General features: G+C 43.5%; 1 protein-coding gene across 4 annotated transcripts in view; it reads left to right on the top strand.

Moving 5' to 3' along the window:
- znf827 (zinc finger protein 827) overlaps window positions 1-22194 on the top strand; it is a 106247-nt gene that overhangs the window by 76975 nt on the left and 7078 nt on the right. For 3 of the 4 annotated variants that reach the window (XM_080412805.1, XM_080412806.1, XM_080412808.1), the window contains exons 9-13: window positions 7768-7905; window positions 13810-13984; window positions 15000-15166; window positions 21390-21599; window positions 21817-21994. In XM_080412805.1, the coding sequence (XP_080268931.1) occupies window positions 7768-7905; window positions 13810-13984; window positions 15000-15166; window positions 21390-21599; window positions 21817-21994 (868 nt within the window). The remainder of the gene's footprint in view (window positions 1-7767; window positions 7906-13809; window positions 13985-14999; window positions 15167-21389; window positions 21600-21816; window positions 21995-22194) is intronic. The other variant, XM_080412807.1, reaches the window with a different exon arrangement.

Consider the following 22194-nt stretch of genomic DNA (forward strand, 5'->3'; position numbering starts at 1 on the left):
GTTAGGCAGCTCAAGCTTCAAGCTCTCAGGCCTTTACGATAAGACCGATCTCCTCTCACCGTCTCCTCAAACAGGGCATTTCCCCCCCCAATGCATATGCAGTACTGTACTTATCCACACTTAAAGTACACACGGTCACAAAATGTGGGATGGGTGCAGATGTCATGGTGGACATGAGATTGTGGCGATGTTTACATCATATGATGGACATGGCTACGTGGCACAGCAACTATAATTTGACCTTTAAAGGTCAAGAACCAAACCTAAGATAAAAGTAAAGACAAAAATAAAGATAGTAAAATACTGCGCTGCTGAGCTTCCTAGATATCTGCACTTTCATCTCCAAATGAGTGAACATAATAGCAGTCTATCAATAATTATAAATGTACAGTGAATATATGAATGAATGTATTGCTATAAGTGTGTAATATAATATGTGTCTATCAACAATGAGTATTATGGGTAGATATGGTATTATGTCTATGTACAGACAGTAACAACGGTTGATATGAATGAATGAGTGCACTACAGGCTATCAATAATGAATATAAGACTGGCTATGTACAGTCAAGTATCAACATGTGTATGTATATAGAAATATATATATATATATATATATATATATATACGTCTGTCAACAGACCTTCAACTGTGAAGAAGCGCTCAAGTGCCCTGGGTATTAACAGGGACAGGGAGGCAGGAGCACAATGCTTTCAATAGCCAGTCAGAGGCTGTCACTATGACTAGGCCCTGAGCTAGCCAATGGCGAGGTCAAGAGAAGACACAGCCCGGAGGTTGGCTGAGGTTACGGAGGCTCCAGTGTCTCTGACGACGAGGCTCATGTTTTGACACCGGTGCCACCTGTCTACAGCCGAGGCTAGGGGGTGGTGGTGAGGACAAAATACTCTTCTCCTAATACCCCTGAACTAGTCAACATGGCAGAGTGCCAGGGTGGCATAATGGTGAGAGACACGGTCCTCTGTAATAAGAAAGGTCACAGGTTTGATCCTTGTGAAGCCGGCAGCTGTGCATCAATACCCATGTTGTCGAAGTCTTTTGAGATAGACTTTGAACACACCAGCCTCCTCACCGATAATATCAGGATGTATATTGTATAGCGTATAGGGCTACAAGTATCGATATATCAACAAATCAACTCAAAAAAAATCGTAAGCGATTTTTTTTATAATCGGCTAAAACAATTAGTCTGATCAACTATAGCTTGTAGATCTGCTATTAGAATAGATAAAAAAAGATATTATTCATTTGTTTTATAGATTAACAACAGCTAATCTAAAACAAATTAATTGAATCAATTATAATTTGTTCTATGCCACCCCCAGTAGCATAGATGTAACTATCAAACAGGTGAACGATGACAATGATGGAAGCATAAATTGGAAACCGTGCGGGTCATTTGATGTTACCGAACTATCTGAGCTCAACAAATATCCCCAATAGCCAATCATATTTAATATATTTGCGTTCCTGTTTCACTACACAGACACTGTCACTCAGTCGCTCTCTGTCGGCTGGGTGTCAGACTCCTACTGGTGTGTGCATGCATGCGTGTGTAAGAGTGAGCGCCAGGTCCTTGTTAGGGTTGTGACTCAGAGCAGTGCACTGGCAGGAGGTTCACATGACGGCTGACTCAGTGGCAGTAGGACGATTAAATCTAACCATGCTGTCGACAGGCTCATTGCTAAGATTCCTCACCTTGGGGTGCCTTGTGGCTCAGCCAGTCAGTGCCGTAGACCATATGCTCCCAGTGAGCGCAAGGACCTGGGTTTGAATCTGACCGCCGTCTTGTCTCGCATGTCTCTCCTCTCTATCTCTGCCCTTGATTCCCTGTCTCTCTGCACTCTCCTCTCTGAAATAAATCATGAAAAAATGACAAAAGAAATACATCCTTAAGATTCCTCAGCCTCCAGGGCACTGAGACAGAGTAGTAGTGGGGGGGGGGGGCGGGGCAGTCTGGGGGACAGCAGTGGTCCCGGTTATTAGGAGGAGACCACAATCTTTGTGAAAGTGGCAAATCTGAAATGACTTTAATTCATTACTGAACTGATTAAATTGGGAATTCTCTAATCATTCACTTGGTTCTCACACTGAATTACTTTGAGTTTTCTTTACTGAATTATCAGATTAATGTGTGAGATACAGTACATGAGGCTAGAATACAGCACAGTTAGTACTAAGAGTGAAGATCATTTGTTTAGTATGGTTTAGTGTTCCAAATAGTCCTAGGTTATTGAAATCGTACTGGGTGATATTGGGTATTTAAATATCCTATATGTATATCTTGAACTATTCTCGCATAAGCAGACTTTCAGAGAGCTCCACCTATACTCCACCTACTGAAGTCTCTCAGGCAGAGTAGACGTAGCTGTGAAACGTCTGGCTACGCCAGACTAATCTTGAGCAAAGACGAGCTCCTAACCATCTTAACTGACCTGACAGTAACCCAGCTCCTAACCATCTTAACTGACCTGATAGTAATCAAGATCCTAACCATCTTAACTGACCTGATAGTAATCAATATCCTAACCATCTTAACTGACCTGATAGTAATCAAGATCCTAACCATCTTAACTGACCTGATAGTAATCAAGCTCCTAACCCTCTTAATTGACCTGACCGTAACCCAGCTCCTAACCATCTTAGTAACCAAGCTCCTAACCCTCTTAATTGACCTGACCGTAACCCAGCTCCTAACCCTCTTAATTGACCTGACCGTAACCCAGCTCCTAACCCTCTTAATTGACCTGACCGTAACCCAGCTCCTAACCATCTTAGCTGACCTGACAGTGACCTGTTGAATCTTAGCTCATTGCCGTTTTTTTTCCAAGAGAAATGCATTGCCATGACAGTGCCATTAATAAAAAAGATCAATGCGGTGATGTGTGGGCTTCTTTTACCTGCAACCATAACTTGATTTCAACATAATTCATGGTGCTGCAGGAGGAAATATGCCAAAGGGCTGCCAAAAAAAGAGCCTGATGTACAGTATTTTAATGTGAATAGAGCTCTGGGTCTGGTGTCTTTGTTCCACACTGCTTTCATAAAATTAATCTTTAGTTTTCTACGTAGTGGCATAATGAGTATTAACTGCTTGAAACCCATGCCTATTCTGGGGGGAACATTCGCCAAAAATAGCAGAGCTGCATGCTCACAACGTATCAGCTATTTTTGGCAAAGAGATTTGGTGTGAAAACGGGGAAAGAATACGGTCAACGACAAAGTACAGTTGTAACTGTAACTGCAGTCCGGTTCTCTAAGACTGGAGGGTTTGTGTGGTTAAAATCTAAAACCATCTGAGCAGACCACCTAGTGTTGTGTGAATAAGTGACCCTGTATAATACCCAGAGCTGGTTCAGGCAATCATAGTCAAATTAAACACTATTGGCGTCTGCCTTTATCCCACACTTACACTGTCAAATCCTCAGTGTTGATTTGACTGAGAGTGTAAAAATGGACTCTACACTCTCAGAGTGAAAAAAGAAAACAGTTCGGATTTAGCTAAACTTCCACCCCATGCCTGCACTTGCCTGGTCATTAAATGTTTGCCCACGCCACTGTTCGACGTGTTCGTTTTAAGTGTTTCTCGTTTGAAAAATGACAAAATTGCTTGAAGTCGATTCGGCTGCCGATGGGCTTTGGTGATATCAAGTAAAAGCAAAGGATTTGTTTCAGTTTAGCAATGGCTTAAAGGACCAGGCCTTACATTCACTAGATTTTATAAAGAGAAAGATGGAGATCTGTGAGAAAGAGAGAGATGGAAAGTAAGGCTCTAGGGCTGCCTGAGAAGTCGATACAAACCCAGCAAATTTTCCTTCAGCGCAGCCCCCATATCTCTCTCCCTCTGAAGCCTATCTACACTTTTAACGTTCACCATCGACCCCCCCCCCACCTCCACCCCTACACACTCCCCTCCTCCCAAAATGCCACAAAAACATTGAATTCCTCCTGTCTATCCCGAGAACCTTCCCTATGAAACAGCCTGTCAGCCTGACAGCTTGTGTTTGCTTATGACAGCTTTCGTAGGGGGGGGGGCTCCTATTTTAGTGGGAATCGGCTCCAAGCAGCTACAGTGTCACAGATTGTGTCATTGAGCAAACATATATTTCTTCTCTTGTTGTTGTAGGGCATGGGGTGTCGAGGTCCTGCACACTGATTGCTATCTGCAAAGACTCAGGGTCTGTAACTGGGAGAGACTGACAGGGAACGTTTTGCTCTTCCAGGTGCTGGAACTGCAGCGTTGCCGAGTACAGTAGAGTGTAGTGGTCACGTTAGAATCTGAACCATATGTAGGAGCTTGTTTTGGTGAAATGTCTGGACAATACCCAAGTAATTAACATCGGATTCATTCCATTTTTCTGTGATATGAAAGTGTTTTTCGAAGTCTTTGATGGGGAAACAATAAACTGTTCTCGGTCGAGGTCACCGTGTGTTGAATGGTGTTTCTCACAGCAGTACAAACAATAAGTTTCCTTCATCTGATAAGTTGAGTCTTCATCTGAGGCAAACTGTTTGAAGCAAGACCTAGGGCATAGACTGAGCCAATCCAAACTATTCCAGTCTAGCCTTATTTGAACCATACTTAGCGAGTTTAGTGAGATGTAAAACAGTAACTCTGTTTCTTAATGTAAAAAAAACATTCTGGCAAGTGCACACTTCATTCTTTGATACTGCACTAGGGGGGGGGGGGGGGGTGTGTGTGTGTGTGTGTGTGTGTGTGTGTGTGTGTGTGTGTGTGTGTGTGTGTGTGTGTGTGTGTGTGTGTGTGTGTGTGTGTGTGTGTGTGTGTGTGTGTGTGTGTGTGTGTGTGTGTGTGTGTGTGTGTGTGTGTGTGTGTGTGTGTGTGTGTGTGTGTGTGTGTGTGTGTGTGTGTGCTCTTTCTCTTAGTCTGTTCTGCAGTGGCAGAATGAAGAAGAGAACATTTATTTTTTAATTGTTTTTCTTGCAAGTTGCTTGTATTGTGGATATTCCCAAACAACACAGTGCGCAAGTAATGAAAACACTGCAGTTCTCATTAATGGCCTAGAAGGCGTCGCCATTTCCCCTCCTGCTGGTTGCAGAAGCATTTTGATTCCATTAAAGCCTATGGGTATTTGACCAGGCTTTAGAGTTAGTTTTATTACCTTAGTAAACATTTGCATGAATACTTTGTTTTCAGTCCCTAATTTAAAGTCTTTTTTTTTCCAATTATCAAGATATACGTTTTTGTTAATTATGCTACCATTAATTCTTAAATTAATTATTATTAAGAAGGTATGCTTCTACTGGTTCTTCTAAATAACCTTGACGGAGTGTGCGTGCGGTCCCTTCCTAAGAGAAGCAGTGGGAGGTTTTATATATGATGAGCACTCAGTGGCGTAACGCAGAATTGCGGGGCCTCCCCGTGGGAGTTTCACGTACGCGCGCGTTCATGTGCGTGCACAACCTGTGCACGCAAACATTTCGGGTCTAATTCGGTTCTATTTGACCAATATAAATCAACTTTTTTCTTTTTTTTGCTGTAAAAATATTGTATCAGCGCAGGCGGGGCCCCCCCTGCTGGTGGCCCCCCCGCACCGCATCACTTGATACCCCTCCGTTACGCCACTGTGAGCACTCACGGGGGGGGGGGGGGCAGTTAGGGTTTAAGTGCCTTGCTCAGGGACACTTTGACACATAGACCGGGACCAAGGGGAAAACCGGTGACCTTCTGATCACCACTAGCTACGGCCGCCCCTCTCATTTATTTTAGCCCTTCTTGGCGCGTTAATATGTTGTTTGGCTTATATGTACTGTAAGTGCTAACATACAAAACTGGAGGCTTGTGGATCAGTCTGTTAGTGAGCGCTCCACACAGGAACAGTACAGTACTCGCCTACTTGTGAGTTCATGGATTCAAATCCAGCTCATCCAACTCCTACAACAAAGAACAGACTGTGGCAAATCATGTTAATAGACTTAATTAATGAAATATCCGTTACAGTAGTTGACATTAGGAGGGTCGCTATTATTAATGAGTTTAAAATACTTCAGCTTAAAAATGCTTGTGTGTTTCATAGGGGAATAAAGTAAATGAATGAAATATCAGTTAGTTGACATTGCAGTGCTTAGGAGGCTCGCTGCATCATTGGTGGCTGGTGGACACATGTTTACTATTTATTTGTTACTAAATGTAGCCTACAGCACATGAGCTTATCCAGGATTGTTGGTATTGGCCGACCACCCTCACTTATGTCTGTGCAGGACTGCTGCTATGTAAAGACCAGAGCAAAGTTTGTCGCTTTGTCCCTATCATGTAGTTTACAAGGTCAGTAGGGACTGTACTCAGGTTACACAGATTTTTTTTAAAAAGGGCTTTCATTTAGCCAATTGTTTCACGGATCACCCTATCCTTCATTGTCTAGTATTTGCTGAATTTGTGTTGGCCATGTAATTTTAACCACTTGAACCTTAGTGTCCCTATTTTGGGGTGAACATTCGGCGAAAATAGCCGACCTGTGTTGCCGAACGTGTTGTGATTAGATTGCCTATTTTCAGCAAAGGCATTTAGTGTAGAGGGGGAAAAGTACAGGGCCTCGTATAGACCTCTGGGGGACCCCAGCCCGGTCAACAAAGTTTATAAGGTTTAAGTGGTTTAGTGTATAGCTCACAACATCACATTTGACACGAACATAACTCATTATAGGTTGCGGGTAACAGGACGCATCATTTCATTTGACAATGCAGTTAAGTAAGATTAAGCCTAAATCACCCGAGGTTACCCCACTCTTCACCGTGCCGTGTTTGGGGCGTGAGGTTTTTTGCGCAGTGGGGTACGAGGGCACCCTGTGCGTTCTGCATGGACAGGCCTGTTGTAATTTGATGCAGCTTTATGGGCAGAAGCAATGCTTGGCCTCTGCGTGGTGCAGAATCTTCAATGGAGAGATGCACTTTCATCCGAAGGTTAATTCCCTCTCTCTCTCTCTCTCTCTCTCTCTCTCTCTCTCTCTCCTTGTCCAATGTGAGGCTGCGCTCTCTTGCAGTCTCGTTGTGGTCTCTTTCTCTCCATCTCTATCACTCTTTCTCCCTCTCTCTCTTGCCATCCGGCACTCTCTCCTTCCCATCTTTTAAGTCTATTTCTTTCTTGTTTAATTGTATTATTATTTTATGGGTCTGTGGGTGTGCTGAGGGTGGAGGCTGGGGGCAGGGTGTGTTACTACACTAGCTGATCAGCATGGACAGTCAGCCAGTCTTCCAGAACGGGCTTTAAGACCGATTGGTGCTGGAGGGCACATGGGCACCTGCTCAGAGAGAGCTGGCTGTTGTATGAGAAGAAGAAAGAGATGCATTTGTTGATTTTAGGTTTCAGTGAAATATGGTACTGTATAACAAAATTAAACTCTTGTCCTTTGGATGCCTGGTGGCTCTGCCAGCAACAGACTATTATGCTCCGTGTGAGCGCAAGGACCCAAATCTGACCCCCTCTCAACACATACAGTGTATCTGAAATAATCATATCCTTTATTTTCTCCCTTCACAGCATGTTAAGTCTATCGTTTGTAAGAACCGTTTGGGTTATGTAAGTGCTTATTAGAAAACATACAAAACTGGAGGCTTGCTGGAGCACTCCTCATGGGTTCAAATCCACCTCATCCAGGTGCATCTCATCCTGTCTCTCCCTTAGTTTTTTTTATCTGATTCTTTACAGGCTAATAAAGCAAAAAGAGATGTCCAAGCACCAACATTTAAATAAAATCTTTGACCCTCATTGTGTGTGTGTGTGTGTTCCAGACTCGGAAAAGGGTGATGGGGAGCCAGGAAACGGAATAGCCCAGTGGAGGTTGAATGAACAGCTCTTCCCCTGTCCTGTCTGTGGCAAGGTGTTTGGGCGACAACAGACCCTCTCCAGACACCTCTCCTTACACACAGGTAAGACCATGCACAAAATCTAAAACAATTTTGGTTAAACATACTGTACACAGAGCTCTGGGTAAAAATATAAAACAAAAAGACAGGCAGACAGGGCATCAGTGGCTCTATACAATGACAATGTCCAGAATTATAAATCTAAATGCTAACTTATACTGGAAATAAACAACGACAATGTCAACAAACACTGATCTGCGTGAAACGTTTATCTGTTGCACATGAAATATTGTGGTTATGTTAATACAATTAACTTTTCTAATATGACTTCACTCCAAATTTCATGGTCAGTATCGGGGTCTGTATCATGTCAGTATCATGTCAGTATTGTGGTCTGTATCATGTCAGTATCATGTCAGTATCGTGGTCTGTATCATGTCAGTATCATGGTCTGTATCATGTCAATATCGTGGTCTGTATCATGTCAGTATCATGGTCTGTGTCATGTCAGTATCGTGGTCTGTATCATGTCAGTATCATGGTCAGTATCATGGTCTGTGTCATGTCAGTATCATTGTCTGTATCATGTCAGTATCGTGGTCTGTATCATGTCAGTATCATGGTCTGTATCATGTCAGTATCATGGTCTGTGTCATGTCAGTATCATGGTCTGTGTCATGTCAGTATCATGGTCTGTATCATGTCAGTATCGTGGTCTGTATCATGTCAGTATCATGGTCTGTCTCATGTCAGTATCGTGGTCTGTATCATGTCAGTATCATGGTCTGTGTCATGTCAGCATCATGATCTGTATCATGTCAGTATTATGGTCAGTATCATGTCAGTATCGTGGTCTGTATAATGTCAGTATCATGTCAGAATCGTGGTCTGTATCATGTCATGGTCAGTATCATGGTCAGTGTCATGGTCAGTATCTTGGTCTGGGTCATGCAGTATCATGGTCAGTATCAGGTCAGTATCATGGTCAGTATCATGTCAATTGCACAGTATCCCACAGCCAGCGATACACTGTAAAACAAATCTTGCCTTGACAAATATGTTACAATGAAGAATTGTAAAAAATCATTTCCATGAGGCTGTTTTTCTCAGCAAACGGATCACAGGCAATGAACTTGGTATTTTATATTCCTTGCAGGTGTCGCAGGCTCATAGCTACAGCAAAGTTCAAGCTTCATGCGCAGTCTATATTAATACACTTAAAGCGGAAGACCACTCATTTTCAACATTGAACTATGTCTTTAATACACCTTAGATTTGTTGTGTGGAAATAAGAAAAAAGTCCCCTCCCCCCCTCTATGTTGCCCAGAACTGGATAATTGATTGAGGTCATGTGATCAGTGACATACGCAGGGTGTACTTTTGGCTGAGGGGGCGGAGCCAAAAGTACACCCTGCGTATGTCACTGATCACATGACCTCAATCAATTATCATTTTCTAGGCAACACAGAGGGGGGGGGGGGGACTTTTAACAGCTCTAAGGTGTATTAAAGACATAGTACAATGTTGCAAATGAGTGGTCTTCCCCTTTAAGAGTTAATTTATCCTTGTTAAATTTAGTGTTTTGACTGTACAGTAGTTGAAAACTATACAATTTAAATAAGTCCCAATGTGATGTATGACCGGGATTCAAAACGGCTTGTTGGATTACTTACAGTATCTTCTGAAATAGCCAGTCCACCCAAAACATTACTGGGTTGTCAAATGTCACTAGGCACATCAGAGACCCCACATTATGAGTAAAACACATAACACTTTAAATTGCTATGTTACTGTATGTAACCTTTTTGTGTGTGCGTGCGTGCGTGTGCGTGTGTGAGCGTGCTTGCGTGCGTACATGTGGTGTAAGCCAACCTGAGTAAATCAGATAAACTAGACAGGATCACCCTTCTTTTAAAAAGATTACCACGATTAGTCTCACTGGGAAAACTGCCCATGTAATTCCTCGCTCGCTTGCTCACTCACTCACTCGCACAACTAAACAGCTCTCTCACACACACACACACACACACACACTAAGCAGCTACTATTGGTCCACGGTTGACTCGAGGGCGTTTTCTCCAGGTGCACACACACACACACACACACACACACACACACACACACACACACACACACACACACACACACACACACACACACACACACACACACACACACACACACACACACACACACACACTACATTACAATGTACTATACTGTAGTACAGTTATATACTGTTATGACAACTGAACATGATCAATAAAGATTGATAGATCTTTCCAACTTTTTACATTAATGTTATACCGGTATTATCATTCAAATCCTATTGTGCACTTGTAATACCCTCACGGCCCACCAGTGGGCCTCGGCCCACAGGTTGGGATTTGCTGATCAATGTAATCTAATACAGGGGTTCTCAAACCTTTTTTTTACCATGACCCTAATGTATGGGGGAATTTTTTTGACGACCTCACACTTTATTTATAGCGCAATTTCAAAGTGGAAGCAAAGGATAGCATACATTGTTGGCCTTGAATATTAATATTTATTATAAAATGGAATTACAGCTGTGATTCTGCTGATTTGTAGGCCCATCTTATCAATGAAATGAATGAATTTGTTTTTTAAGTCTGACGTCATTTTGTAGACCGACGTCACTTCCGGGTCCACCAGCTCTTCATTGTAAGCAAACATTTGTAACCCGTAAATCTTTTTACAATAACCTCCTTTTTTCAGAAATGAACCATTGAGGGTTAAAAAGGGTCTTAATGCTAATATCATGGAGTAAAAAGTAGGCTAATATATATATTGATATACATATTTATTTATTATAATTATTAACATTATAATTTGTATATTTATTTATATATATATATATATAAAATAACGATTTCCTCTTCTCTTTGTCGTTGCCAGGAAAGCGGTAGAATGACACTTTAGTCTCAGATCTGTTAAAACAGCGAGGGACACAGCACTGCGCATATTGGCAAAATACACATTTGGACCTGGAAGATGTTCTGACGGGGCGCAACGTAGCAACAGAATAATATTAATAAAAGCACATTTGTAAAACGAAGCAGCCACTGTCTATTCGTCTGGAAATAGTGTCATCTAACAGCGGTATTGTACGGGTAATGGAGCTGATCTGCACAACGTCCTACAAATGCAACATTAACTACATCCTTTGGTACAAGGAAGCTAAAAGATCTCTGCAAGTTAGCTCCCTTTGAAACCTCACTCTCCGCTTCTTTTTCGTCCTTCCATAGGAAGCACCATAGGAGACAGGGAAGCACCATAGGAAGCATAGAATACAGGGAAGCACCATAGAAGACAGGGAAGGACCATAGGAAGCATAGAATACACAATACATAATACAGGGAAGCACCATAGAAGACAGTGAAGGACCATAGGAAGCATAGAATACAGGGAAGCACCATAGAAGACAGGGAAGGACCATAGGAAGCATAGAATACAGGGAAGCACCATAGAAGACGGAGAAGCACAATAGAAGACAGGGAAGCACAATAGAAGACAGGGAAGCACAATAGAAGACAGGGAAGCACAATAGAAGACAGGGAAGGACCAAAGGAAGCACCATAGAAGACATGTAAGCACCATAGGAAGCACCATAGAAGACAGGTAAGCACCATAGGAAGTACCAAAAAAGACAGGGAAGCACCATGGGAAGCACAATAGAAGACAGGGAAGCACCATAGAAGACAGGGAAGCACCATAGAAGACAGGGAAGCACCATAGAAGACAGGGAAGCACCATAGAAGACAGGGAAGCACCATAGAAGACAGGGAAGCACCATTGGCTTAAAGCTCTCGTTAGCAAGGATGTCACCACACACTGTAAAATCCTCAGTGTTATTTTAACTCTCAGCATTGCAGACCCGTACAACAGGCACTTGTTAACTGTGGAGTGCGTACTATAACCTTTTGTCACCATGCTTTTCCACACTGCGGAAAGACAGGCACCTAATCACAAAAATCTGAGTACACATATGGCACTCACAAAAGAATCAAAAGAGCTACCAGGCGCCTGCGGGTGACAGTCAGGCAACAATTATACATGCAGGATGATGAATAGAGATAGCTAGATGTGTATTACGTCTGTCTCTCGGGCTGAGTTGATCAAGGGGCGAGACATAGAAAATACACACACAGCTGCCAGGCGGAAAACTCGATCTGAGCGGCGGTTGCAACTCCACTTGCGCAACCCCACCTTCACCTTCCCACGACCCCACTTTGGGTCGCGACCCATAGTTTGAGAACACTATGTGCACTAGTGTAATGTAATGTACTGTACAAAAATATATTATACTATGCTGAACCATACTCTGTTCTACTACTATTCTATTCTACAATGCTGTACTATTACGTTCTAATATTACACTAGTCTAACATACTGAAATGTTCTACTATAGTACACTAGTCTGGACCATACTGTACTACAGTATATTATACTATTATCGCCATACAAATTTCAGTGTAGTTGCAATTATTACACTCTTCCTCTCTCTCTGTCCCGCGCACGCACACACACACACACACACACACGCACACACACACACACACACACACACACACACACACACACACGGGAGACATCCTCAAGATAAAGCTGTTCATGCTTCCCTGTCTCCTGATGTTGTGAAGATGTCATGTTTACAAACCTATCCCCTCAGAGCCCCTAATCACCCCCAGAGCCCCCCCCCTATCTACTCTCTCTCTCACACACACACACGCACACACACACACACACGCTCTCCTTACCCTGGTGCCTATTAATATATTAATAACATTTGTTATAATGAGCATATTTAAAACATTTTAATTGTTAATTTAAATTAGCAGCGGATTAACCTAATTATGACGTAAACACACTTGAATCATAAAAATTCTAAATGCGAGTCACACATTCATACAGTACACATGGTTATATACGCTTTGTATACCACAAACACCGCGCACACAAATACCGTGAAGGGCTTCACATACGGTACTTGATTGCACACAGTGTCTCGTACCGAAAATGGCGCTGCGGCGCGTTGTGAGCTTGTACATCGGCATTTTCGGTACGCGACACCGGTGCATAACTGAGTATAAAATCTGGCTTCACATGCTCAAAATTCCCCTCCCCCCACACTCACACACACATTTGCACACGTTCTCACATTTCCCCCCCCGTGAGGGCTTGGCTGGAAACAGCTTGGCCACAGCACAGAGAGCAGGAGAGGGGGCATATGTCAGCGTGATGGTCTTTTTGGTTTTCCCGGCGACATAAAGGTTGCCTGACTTTGTGTCCTTGGGGCAAGTGTGTGTGTGTGTGTGTCCGTGCACGCACACGCGCGCGCTTGTGAGAGAGAAAGAGAACAAAAGAGGGTTGTGTGTGTTTTAATGAGAGGGCGAGCGGGGACTGTTGCTTTGTCTCTGCGTTTGGGACGTTTGAATTATTTTAAAGCGTGCTCCATTACAGAGTACGCAATTACTATATGTCCCCGTCTGTTTGCCCTTGTCTTGCATAACTCTGAACGTGTGGCTGTGTTTGCCCCACGGGTGTATGTCTATGTTCTGCTTATCTGCATGTTTGTCTGTGTGTTCTGTTTATATTCTTTTATGTTTTACATTATGACACCCTAATGTGCCCACAAGGATTAACTGCATCAGTTATTGTCACAGTCGAGTATCATTTACATACTGACTGATCTGAGCGTGTTTGGCTGTAGAGAGGGTGTGTTAGTGTGTGTGTGTGCTTTCACTATGTTACAGAATCCAAATTTAATGGATCATCATTAGTAATTATCACTAGTATACTATTCACATAGTAACTTCAGTACGTGGGTCTGTCTGTCTGTCTGTCTGTCTGTCTGTCTGTCTGTCTGTCTGTCTGTCTGTCTGTCTGTCTGTCTGTCTGTCTGTCTGTGTGTGTGTGTGTTTGCATGTGTGTGTTTGGTTGCAGAGGAGAGGAAATATAAGTGTCACCTGTGTCCTTATGCAGCCAAGTGCAGAGCCAACCTCAACCAGCACCTTACCATCCACTCCGTCAAGCTGGTCAACACCGACACAGAGCAGATTGTCAACGCAGTCACTGCCGACACAGCCGACCGCAAGAACTGCCCCCCCTACTACTACAGGTAATATAATTAATCCTACTATTATAGTTAGTATTAATAATCCTACTACAGGGAGTAATAATACTTCTACTACTGCAGATAGTATTAATAATCCTACTACTACAGGGAGTAATAATACTTCTACTACTGCAGATAGTATTAATAATCCTACTACGACAGGGAGTAATAATACTCCTACTACTGCAGATAGTATTAATAATCCTACTACGACAGGGAGTAATGATGTTCCTACTAAGTGGGAAGCTTCCAGCCTGAAATAAAGCAAACACAGAAGTGTTCAAAACCTGCATTTTATCCTATGCCCGGAAAGGGACGACTCCACTGATTGCAAACAGAAGTTTTGATTGAATGGTCATCATGAGTTTATGTTTTCAATCACTAGTTTCAGGTCTTCTTCAATAGAACCTGATGTTCATTTAGTGAATTATGATCCCATTGACAGTAAAATAGACAATAGAACAGGTTTGGGGTGTGACTGCGTTGTGATTGACACGTCACTACCATAGCCTACCACAGTGATCAGGGGAGAGCCAAAGCAATGCATTCCCCCACCTCCACCCCCTTATCCAAATGGTCACTTCTGGTTGCAAAGAGCCATGATATTCAACACGGCAAATTTCCCAAACTTAAGGCTTCAAAACAAGCGTACGACTCCAGAAACCAATTGGTGACTTCCATTTATTTAAAAATGTTTACAGTCTATGATTCCTCATAATACATAACTGCCACATGACTACCCAACTAATAGACCTAACTGGGTAGAAATAATAATAAACAGGTTATAAACATTAGTAATAACGGTAGCCTTATTATTCCTGTCATTTCAGCTCTCTCTCCACAAACACACAATCTCTTAGGTGATGTGTACTCAAGAGTTAACTGCACTATTCATCTCTACTTTTATCGCTCCCTCTGTTCACCACATATACACACATCAGCGATTCAATACTGACAAAACCTCTCTTTTTTTCTTCTCCCTCTGTCTCTCTCTCTCTTTCTTGCTTCTGTTCTCCAGCTGCCACGTGTGTGGCTTCCAGACGGAGCTCAATGCCCAGTTCGTCAGCCACATGTCTCTCCACGTTGACAAGGAACAGTGGATGTTCTCGCTGTGCTGCAGCGCCTGCGACTACGTCTGCGTGGAGGAGAGCGACATGACGAGCCATGTGGCCGCCGGCCACACAGGTTAGAGGGAGCTTTTATGGAATTAATGCTTTACTGGAACAGGGCAGGGAAGAATGTCAAGAAAGTGAGGGAATGGGTAGTCATGGCATGCAACAAAGCTCTTGAGCTGGGAATCGAGCCCAGGGCGTTGCGCTTGTCTGGTCGAGGGCGCTCCCGGGAGCCATTTTAACTTTACTAAAGGTTGTGCTTTTCACTGCCCCCTATGAACGTTAAAACTCTGCTGGCCTTGGATCAGATTCCGGCTGGCACTTTAGTCGTGTGTGTATCATTCACTCCTCTCTACTCTTAGTCTCTTGCCCTCACATTTTTTAAATGTTCTCTCTCTCTAACGCTTATTTAACTGGGTGGTCACAGTGAGAGCATCAAGAAAGTTTATTTTTCAACATAGACAAGCCCAGTGTAGAACCACGTAACTGACTTAAAAGTTCTATGCCATTATGTTACTAATTTTACGTACCCTATGTGTAGTTATGTGTATTTGTTGAGCTTCTGGGACACGCTCTGGCTTATTGTATTTTGTTTATATACCCATCACAATGAATTCAACTTGGACTGTAAGGCACTGCAATGTTCGAAGTGACACTGCAGTTGCTATCGGCTCACCATCAAAATAATATACCCAGGGTTACCCGGAGTTTTTTTTCTTTTTTGGTGAAAGGGAGTTGTGTTTGTACCACTTCAAGTCCCCACGATGACAGGTGACAGCAAAGTAAGCTTCATCAAAGCATAGTAGCATCAAAAAAGATAGACAGGGAGAGAAAGAGGGATGGAGAGAGAGAGAGAGAGAGGCAGAGAGTGAGGGGGGACTCTCGGCAACTTAGAACCATAAAGATGACCGGGCACCAACAAGCACAACGGCGACCTTCTCTGGACTTTCAAAGCCGCAGGTCTGAACCCCCCGTGGGTCGATATCGCTGTTTTTGTGTGAAACAGCTTTGTCCAGTTTATCACTGGTGTTTTGCCCTTCGCACGCGCGTGCGTGTGTGTGTGTGTGTGTGTGTGTGTGTGTGTGTGTGTGTGTGTGGTGTGTGTGAGAGAGTGTGAGAGAGAGAGAGAGTGGGTGGGATTGTCCAGCCTAGACAGCTGAAGGGGTCCATTGGAGGCCACAGTGGCCTTGTTTATCTAAGAGGGCTGGCCCTTATCGGGCCTGAGGGGAAAAAATCAATAGGCCTTGGGTCCTTTGGAGACGGGCTGGGTTTACAATGCCACTGTGGCCATCTTTTTAAGTCCCTCACACAGGCTTTGGCATTTACCTCACACCCACACAAAATGGACGCCTCAGCAGACCACACAGAGCAGAGTGGTCAGGGCAGTTTAGCACCGACCTTCCCCTGCTCCACACTGAACACATACCTTTTATACGATTTAGGTGTTTAACTAATGCTCTTACCCGCGGTGACTTCCAGTGGCTGAGCAGGGAGGGTCTCGGTGCCTTGCTCAAGGTCACTTTGACCACACACATGGTTACAGCAGAACACAATCCTGGGAACTTTCCCTTATGGGTCTGTCGTTCTGATCCCTCTGCCTCCCTACTCGTACCGTACCTCCTCTTTAAGGAGACTTTTGATTTGTGTTTCAAGCATGTAGTTATTTTTACCTTGTTATCCTGTCTTAAATGTGTCAGTAGTACCTGACCCTGTTGAATGTGTCAGGGCTGGCGTGGGATAGTGGTTAGCAGGACCGTAACAAAAAGGTCTCGGGTTCAATACTCTGGCTGCAGGTTTGTTTCCTGACAGAAATGTCCTTGAGTAAGACCAGTTAAAGCTGCTACCCAGCCACTTGTTTTAAAACACATGGAAGGCACAGCGCTGTACTTGCAATTTGAAATGACCATCTGATTTACTAAGGCAGCAGATATAATTATACAATCAGTGAATGGGACTTAAGTAACATTTTTGCGTGTGAAACAGAGCCTAAAAGGTGCAGGTGAATGGTGGAATTTAGCAATATGGAGCCTCCACCCAGCTCATGCCCCAAACACGTACGTTTATTGCGCGCAATAAAAGTAAAGAGATTTGTGTAGAACTGTTCTTATGAGCAGCTTTTCAGAACGCATTTCTAGACAGTGAAAAGTTGTCATATTTACATCATATAAGGATTATTTACATAACTAATTATCTCTATTGTCTCAATACCTGTATAAGGCAGGTAAAGAAATGTACTGATTACTTTTCATTCGATCATGGTTGCTGGGGTTATAATTTATTAACTTATTGAAACTGCAATCACCGCCTCTGCCTCTCGGACTGCCTCTCAGTGTAATTTGTTTTTATGAGTTCATCCTGGACTCGCCTTTGCCCATGGATTTAATAACCTACAGTAACTGCAGGAGTAGCCTTCTGAGAAAATCTGTTTGTTTGTTTGGGCATGTCAGAAACAGTCTATCATGTGGAGTAAACAGGACATAAATCTGATCATTTTATTCAGCGCTCATCTAAATTAATTAAGAATGAAAGAAATTGGCTCATGTAATCGCAGCTGACACAGTGACACGTCAGATTCAGAATGTGCTTTGTGTTACAGTACAGTGTGCCTCCAATAATGCAAATGAGTGTAGTTCCATAAGGTCCTGAGCCAAATTAGATTTCATGGCTATCTAGTCTGATAGTTCTAGTTGGTCCACTCACATGTGTATTTACAAGTATGTTGTTGTTTTGTTGTTGTTGTTTTATTATATTATTATATAATAATATTCACATTGTTGCTGTTCTCTCTAACTTTGAAATCAAATGAACCATTTCAATAAATTGATGGCCATTAACATGGGAGCAAAAGTGAAGCGAGAGCCGTGTTCTTGCTCTTGCCCATCTGGTGGGTTTGAGGCGTCAGGAATGAAAAGAAAAGATACATTCACTTCAGTGATGCTGAAATTGATTACTTAATAGAACACCAAACAGTTTAAAAGGTAAAAGAGGCATTTACACGTATACAGTGCCTTTATCCAAAGCACTTTACAATGTGCATTACAATCACTCATTTACACACATATTCACACACCGATGGCAGAGGTAACCATGCAAGGCACCAACCTGCTTTTCAAGAGCAGTTAGGGCATGTACACACTGTAGGACTTTTAAAGTGGTCGGGGAGTCATCTGATCGTTAAGCATTTCACACTACACATGTCTCTTTCTTGCAATCGGCTGTCATATTCATTGATCGATTGATTGATTGATTGATTGATCGCCGACAAGGGATCACACACTGCAAGAGTTCACTAGGATGCTATCCAGACCCGAATCATCCGATACATACATTTGTTTTATTCCAATTCATTTTAACCGACGTCTCACGAAAACGTTCAAGGCTCCCGTGATATATGCACGAGACCGAGACAGGACGCTATTGATTGACATTAAATAATTCTCTCTCTCTGTGTTTTTCTGTAAAGTTGCTTTGGTAGTTGCAGGTTGTGTTTTTTTGGGCTTGTTTCTAAAGTGTAGTTGCTTATTTGGCCTTGTTTGTTTCCTAATGTTGTTTAAACCAGTGGTTCTCAAACATTTTCATGGCAAGGACCCCCAAATTAAAATATATTTGTCCGCAGACCCCCCTCCCCTTCTGAAAATATCTTGTGCCATAGACCCCCATACAAGATTTGCGTGGAAGATTTTTCTTTGAAAATAGCCGATCTACAACCTACAACCTGAGAGCTTGTAGATCGGCTATTTTCAAATATCCAATGTATTTGTATATAGGTTTAAAGTGCTCATGTCGCTTCTTTTGGGCTTGTTTTCTCGCAAAATCTGGCAACACTGTTCAGAAGCATTTCCTCTGACGTTCACGCCATGGTGATAAAACGTATTCCTTCCAGTTATTATTCCAATTGCAGTGTGTACTAGCCCTTAGGGGTTCAGTGTCTGGGTCAAAGACATTTTGACACTAACTCAGGGGGAGCCGGGGATCGAACTGCATCCAGTCGCTCTAATATTTTCCTCAGGAAATAGCACGAGGAGTCAGAAAACAAACTCCTGAAAAGAGGTGGCAGGACAAGGATTCAGTGCCTTGCATTACAAATGACTTGACCCTTAAATGTTTTCTGCTTATGGAAAAAGTGAATCTATTTAGTGAACTGAATGTCTTGGAAAATGATGTAGCCTATCTGTTTGTGCTCTATAAGAGGACATTCACCTGAGGCAGCAACGCATGCCACACTATGGTGGCTATTGTAAATTCATATGATCCAGATGCCAGATAGTGTGGGCTAGAGTTGGAAGGAGGTTGACTATTGCTGGGGTGGCATGGGAACGTGTGGGAGGTTCAAGGGTCGTCTTTGATTCTCTTGCAGCATCTTCGGATATCTGTCTCTGCAATTACTGTCATCTTCACCACAACCTCCCTTTAGTATTGCCTGCCTGCTCTGATTTGAACCTGCTTTTTAGAGATGCAGAAATTCCATGCAAAACTGACCCTCGTAAATTGCGTGAGCATTAGTAAATACGGTGGAATGCATAATCATTCTTTTCTCCCATTATTGTTTATTATTACTGTTTGATCAATAACATGGCAGTTTCTAGACACAGAATGCATCTGAAACAACATACAAAAGGCCCTAAATCTGGCCTTCTGCCTAGTTACATTGTGTGCATGAACTGTCTACACAAGTCCACACACAACTTAAGATATCACTTGCGTCGCAAATTATTTTATTATGAATAAGGTTAGGTTAAGACATCGTTTTTGTCGGCCCCACGAGGTGAACCACTTGGCCCACTTGGTGAGAACAGACTACAGCCCCTAATATTAAGTTAATATTAACGACTGAGGCGCCCCGTCTGAAGCTGACTTGAGCCACGAGAGCCACCGCCGTGCCGAAGTCCGCTTCAGCCGACTCAGTGCCGTTCGAGTTACGATAGGGACAGAATCGTAAATTACCCCCTCCCCCCCCCCCTTGGCAGTGCCAGCACTGAGCAGTGCTATCCTCCTGGAATGTGACGCAGTGACTAGCTGCGGCGCCAAGTTACAGCGATCCGGTGGGAAAGGGCCGGTCACAGTCAAGGACCCCCTTGGACAGGAAATGGCTGGACTCAACCTGAGCCACGCTCACCTCACTTCACCTTCACCACCCTACAAAGGCTGGCCTCCACCATATATGCAAGGAGTCGGTCTGGTAACAGCCTCCCTTGCTCCTCAGTAGGGGGCTTATAGCAGGATCAGGCTCGTGTCTACCTCCGAAAATGAAGGCCAAATATCTCCGTCTCTGATTCATGAGGGATGAATGCCAGTGTCTGATCTAGGCTGAGGGTACACTAATGGAATGTCTTTTTAATTAGAATCAAGAAGACTAATGTGCTTCATGGTCAAGGTCCATACACTTTGAGAGCGAGCTTTTTCCTTTCTTGCTTTTTTCCATTCACTTCCATTCTGTGGCATTAGCTCTTTGGCCATGCTAAGAGCGCTAGGTTCAGTAGGTGTTAATACTGCAGTGGTATAACAACTTATGAAGCTGCTCAATACTGTATTCAGAAACCTGCCTTTGTGCTTTTGTACCTTTTTCCGATTGCTTGAAACCACATAATACACAATAGATGTTGTTTGTATGTTTAGAAAAGTGCATGTTAAGGGTAATGTCAACCATTTTGCAGCCCTCTCTCCCTTCCTTCCTGACTAGAGAGCGAATGCCCTTTGTTGAGCTGTGCTGCCCTGAGATGCTCCCGCCATCTTAGCTCCCTTGGCCATGACCTGGGCTCCTTTTCTCTCTCTCTCTCTCTCCTTCCATCCTGGTGAATTGCAGGCTGAGAGAGAGGATCAATAAAAAAGCACACTGGCTCTTGATTGGACTGGCAGTACAGCCTTCATCAGAGGACAGCACACTGGCGCTGTGCTGTACTGTGTGTGTGTGTGGGGGGGTGTGTGTGTGTGTGTGTGTGTGTGTGTGTGTGTGTGTGTGTGTGTGTGTGTGTGTGCGCGCGTGTGCTCAGTGAGGTCGCTCTGCATTAAGCAGGCTGCGCACAGACATTATAGTTATTTTTTGCTCATATTCCCAGGTGTACCTTCACCTGTCAGTTCAGGTGGAATAACCTTACGTTCAGATTGCAGCGCTTCCCTCTCAGATGTTGAAGGTGGAAATGAGGGTCATTAAGCAGTAAACATTCCTCCTCCCTGTAATGTAAAACCAAAGCCCTCAATGTTGTGGGTTCACCTCCAACGCGTATAGTACCTGTGAGGACCCTAGTCCTCCCTGTCATCCTCATTCATTCTTTTTCTCCACGGTCTCTGCTCTCCAGGTCTGAATTCGAGGAGCCCCCTCAGTGAGACCAAGAGCACCTCCTCCTCTCTCTCGGCCCTCAGTGATTCGTTGAACAGCTCTGAGGGTGGAGACCTCACCCACAGTAACGACGAACTCAAGAGTCTGCTGGCCCCGCCCTCCTCCGCAGGCAGCCAATCAAGCTCCGGTAGCCACTCGGGATCGGGAACTGAGGACAAGTCAGAGAAAGGCAAGGCATTGTGGTAGTTGTAGTTACTTGATATACAAGGTCTTAAAACCTTCATCAAAAGGCTCCTGACAATATTTCATCTTACCTGTATCTTAGAATTTCTACACATGGACAATAATTTTTATTTTACATGAGTCCAGTAAAGTCTTATTTTTCTCTTCACACTAACCCTCCCATTCTATCTTCTTTCCCTCTCTTTCTCCCTTTCCCTCTCCAGGCTTTGAGTGTGTGTTCTGCAACTTTGTGTGCAAGACGCGCAGCATGTACGAGCGACACCTACAGATCCACCTGATCACCCGCATGTTTGAGTGTGATGTGTGCCACAAGTTCCTGAAGACGCCCGAGCAGCTTCTGGAGCACAAGAAGTGTCACACCGTCCCGTCTGGAGGGCTCAAGTAAGGAAAAGCAAGTACAGACAGAGGTTCCTAATTCCGCCCGTCCTCCCTTCCCGCCACATCCACCCCCCAAAACACCTTTCCCCTCACCACCACACACATGCGTAATGTGCAGGGGTGTGCCAATTGTCAGAAACTTGAATTTTGTGTCGTATACCGTACATGAAAGGAGGTGTTATAGAAATGAGCAGTGTCATAAA

The sequence above is a fragment of the Gymnoscopelus braueri genome (genome assembly GCF_963280865.1).
Source record: "Gymnoscopelus braueri genome assembly, chromosome: 2".
NCBI classification, from domain to species: Eukaryota; Metazoa; Chordata; class Actinopteri; order Myctophiformes; family Myctophidae; genus Gymnoscopelus; species Gymnoscopelus braueri.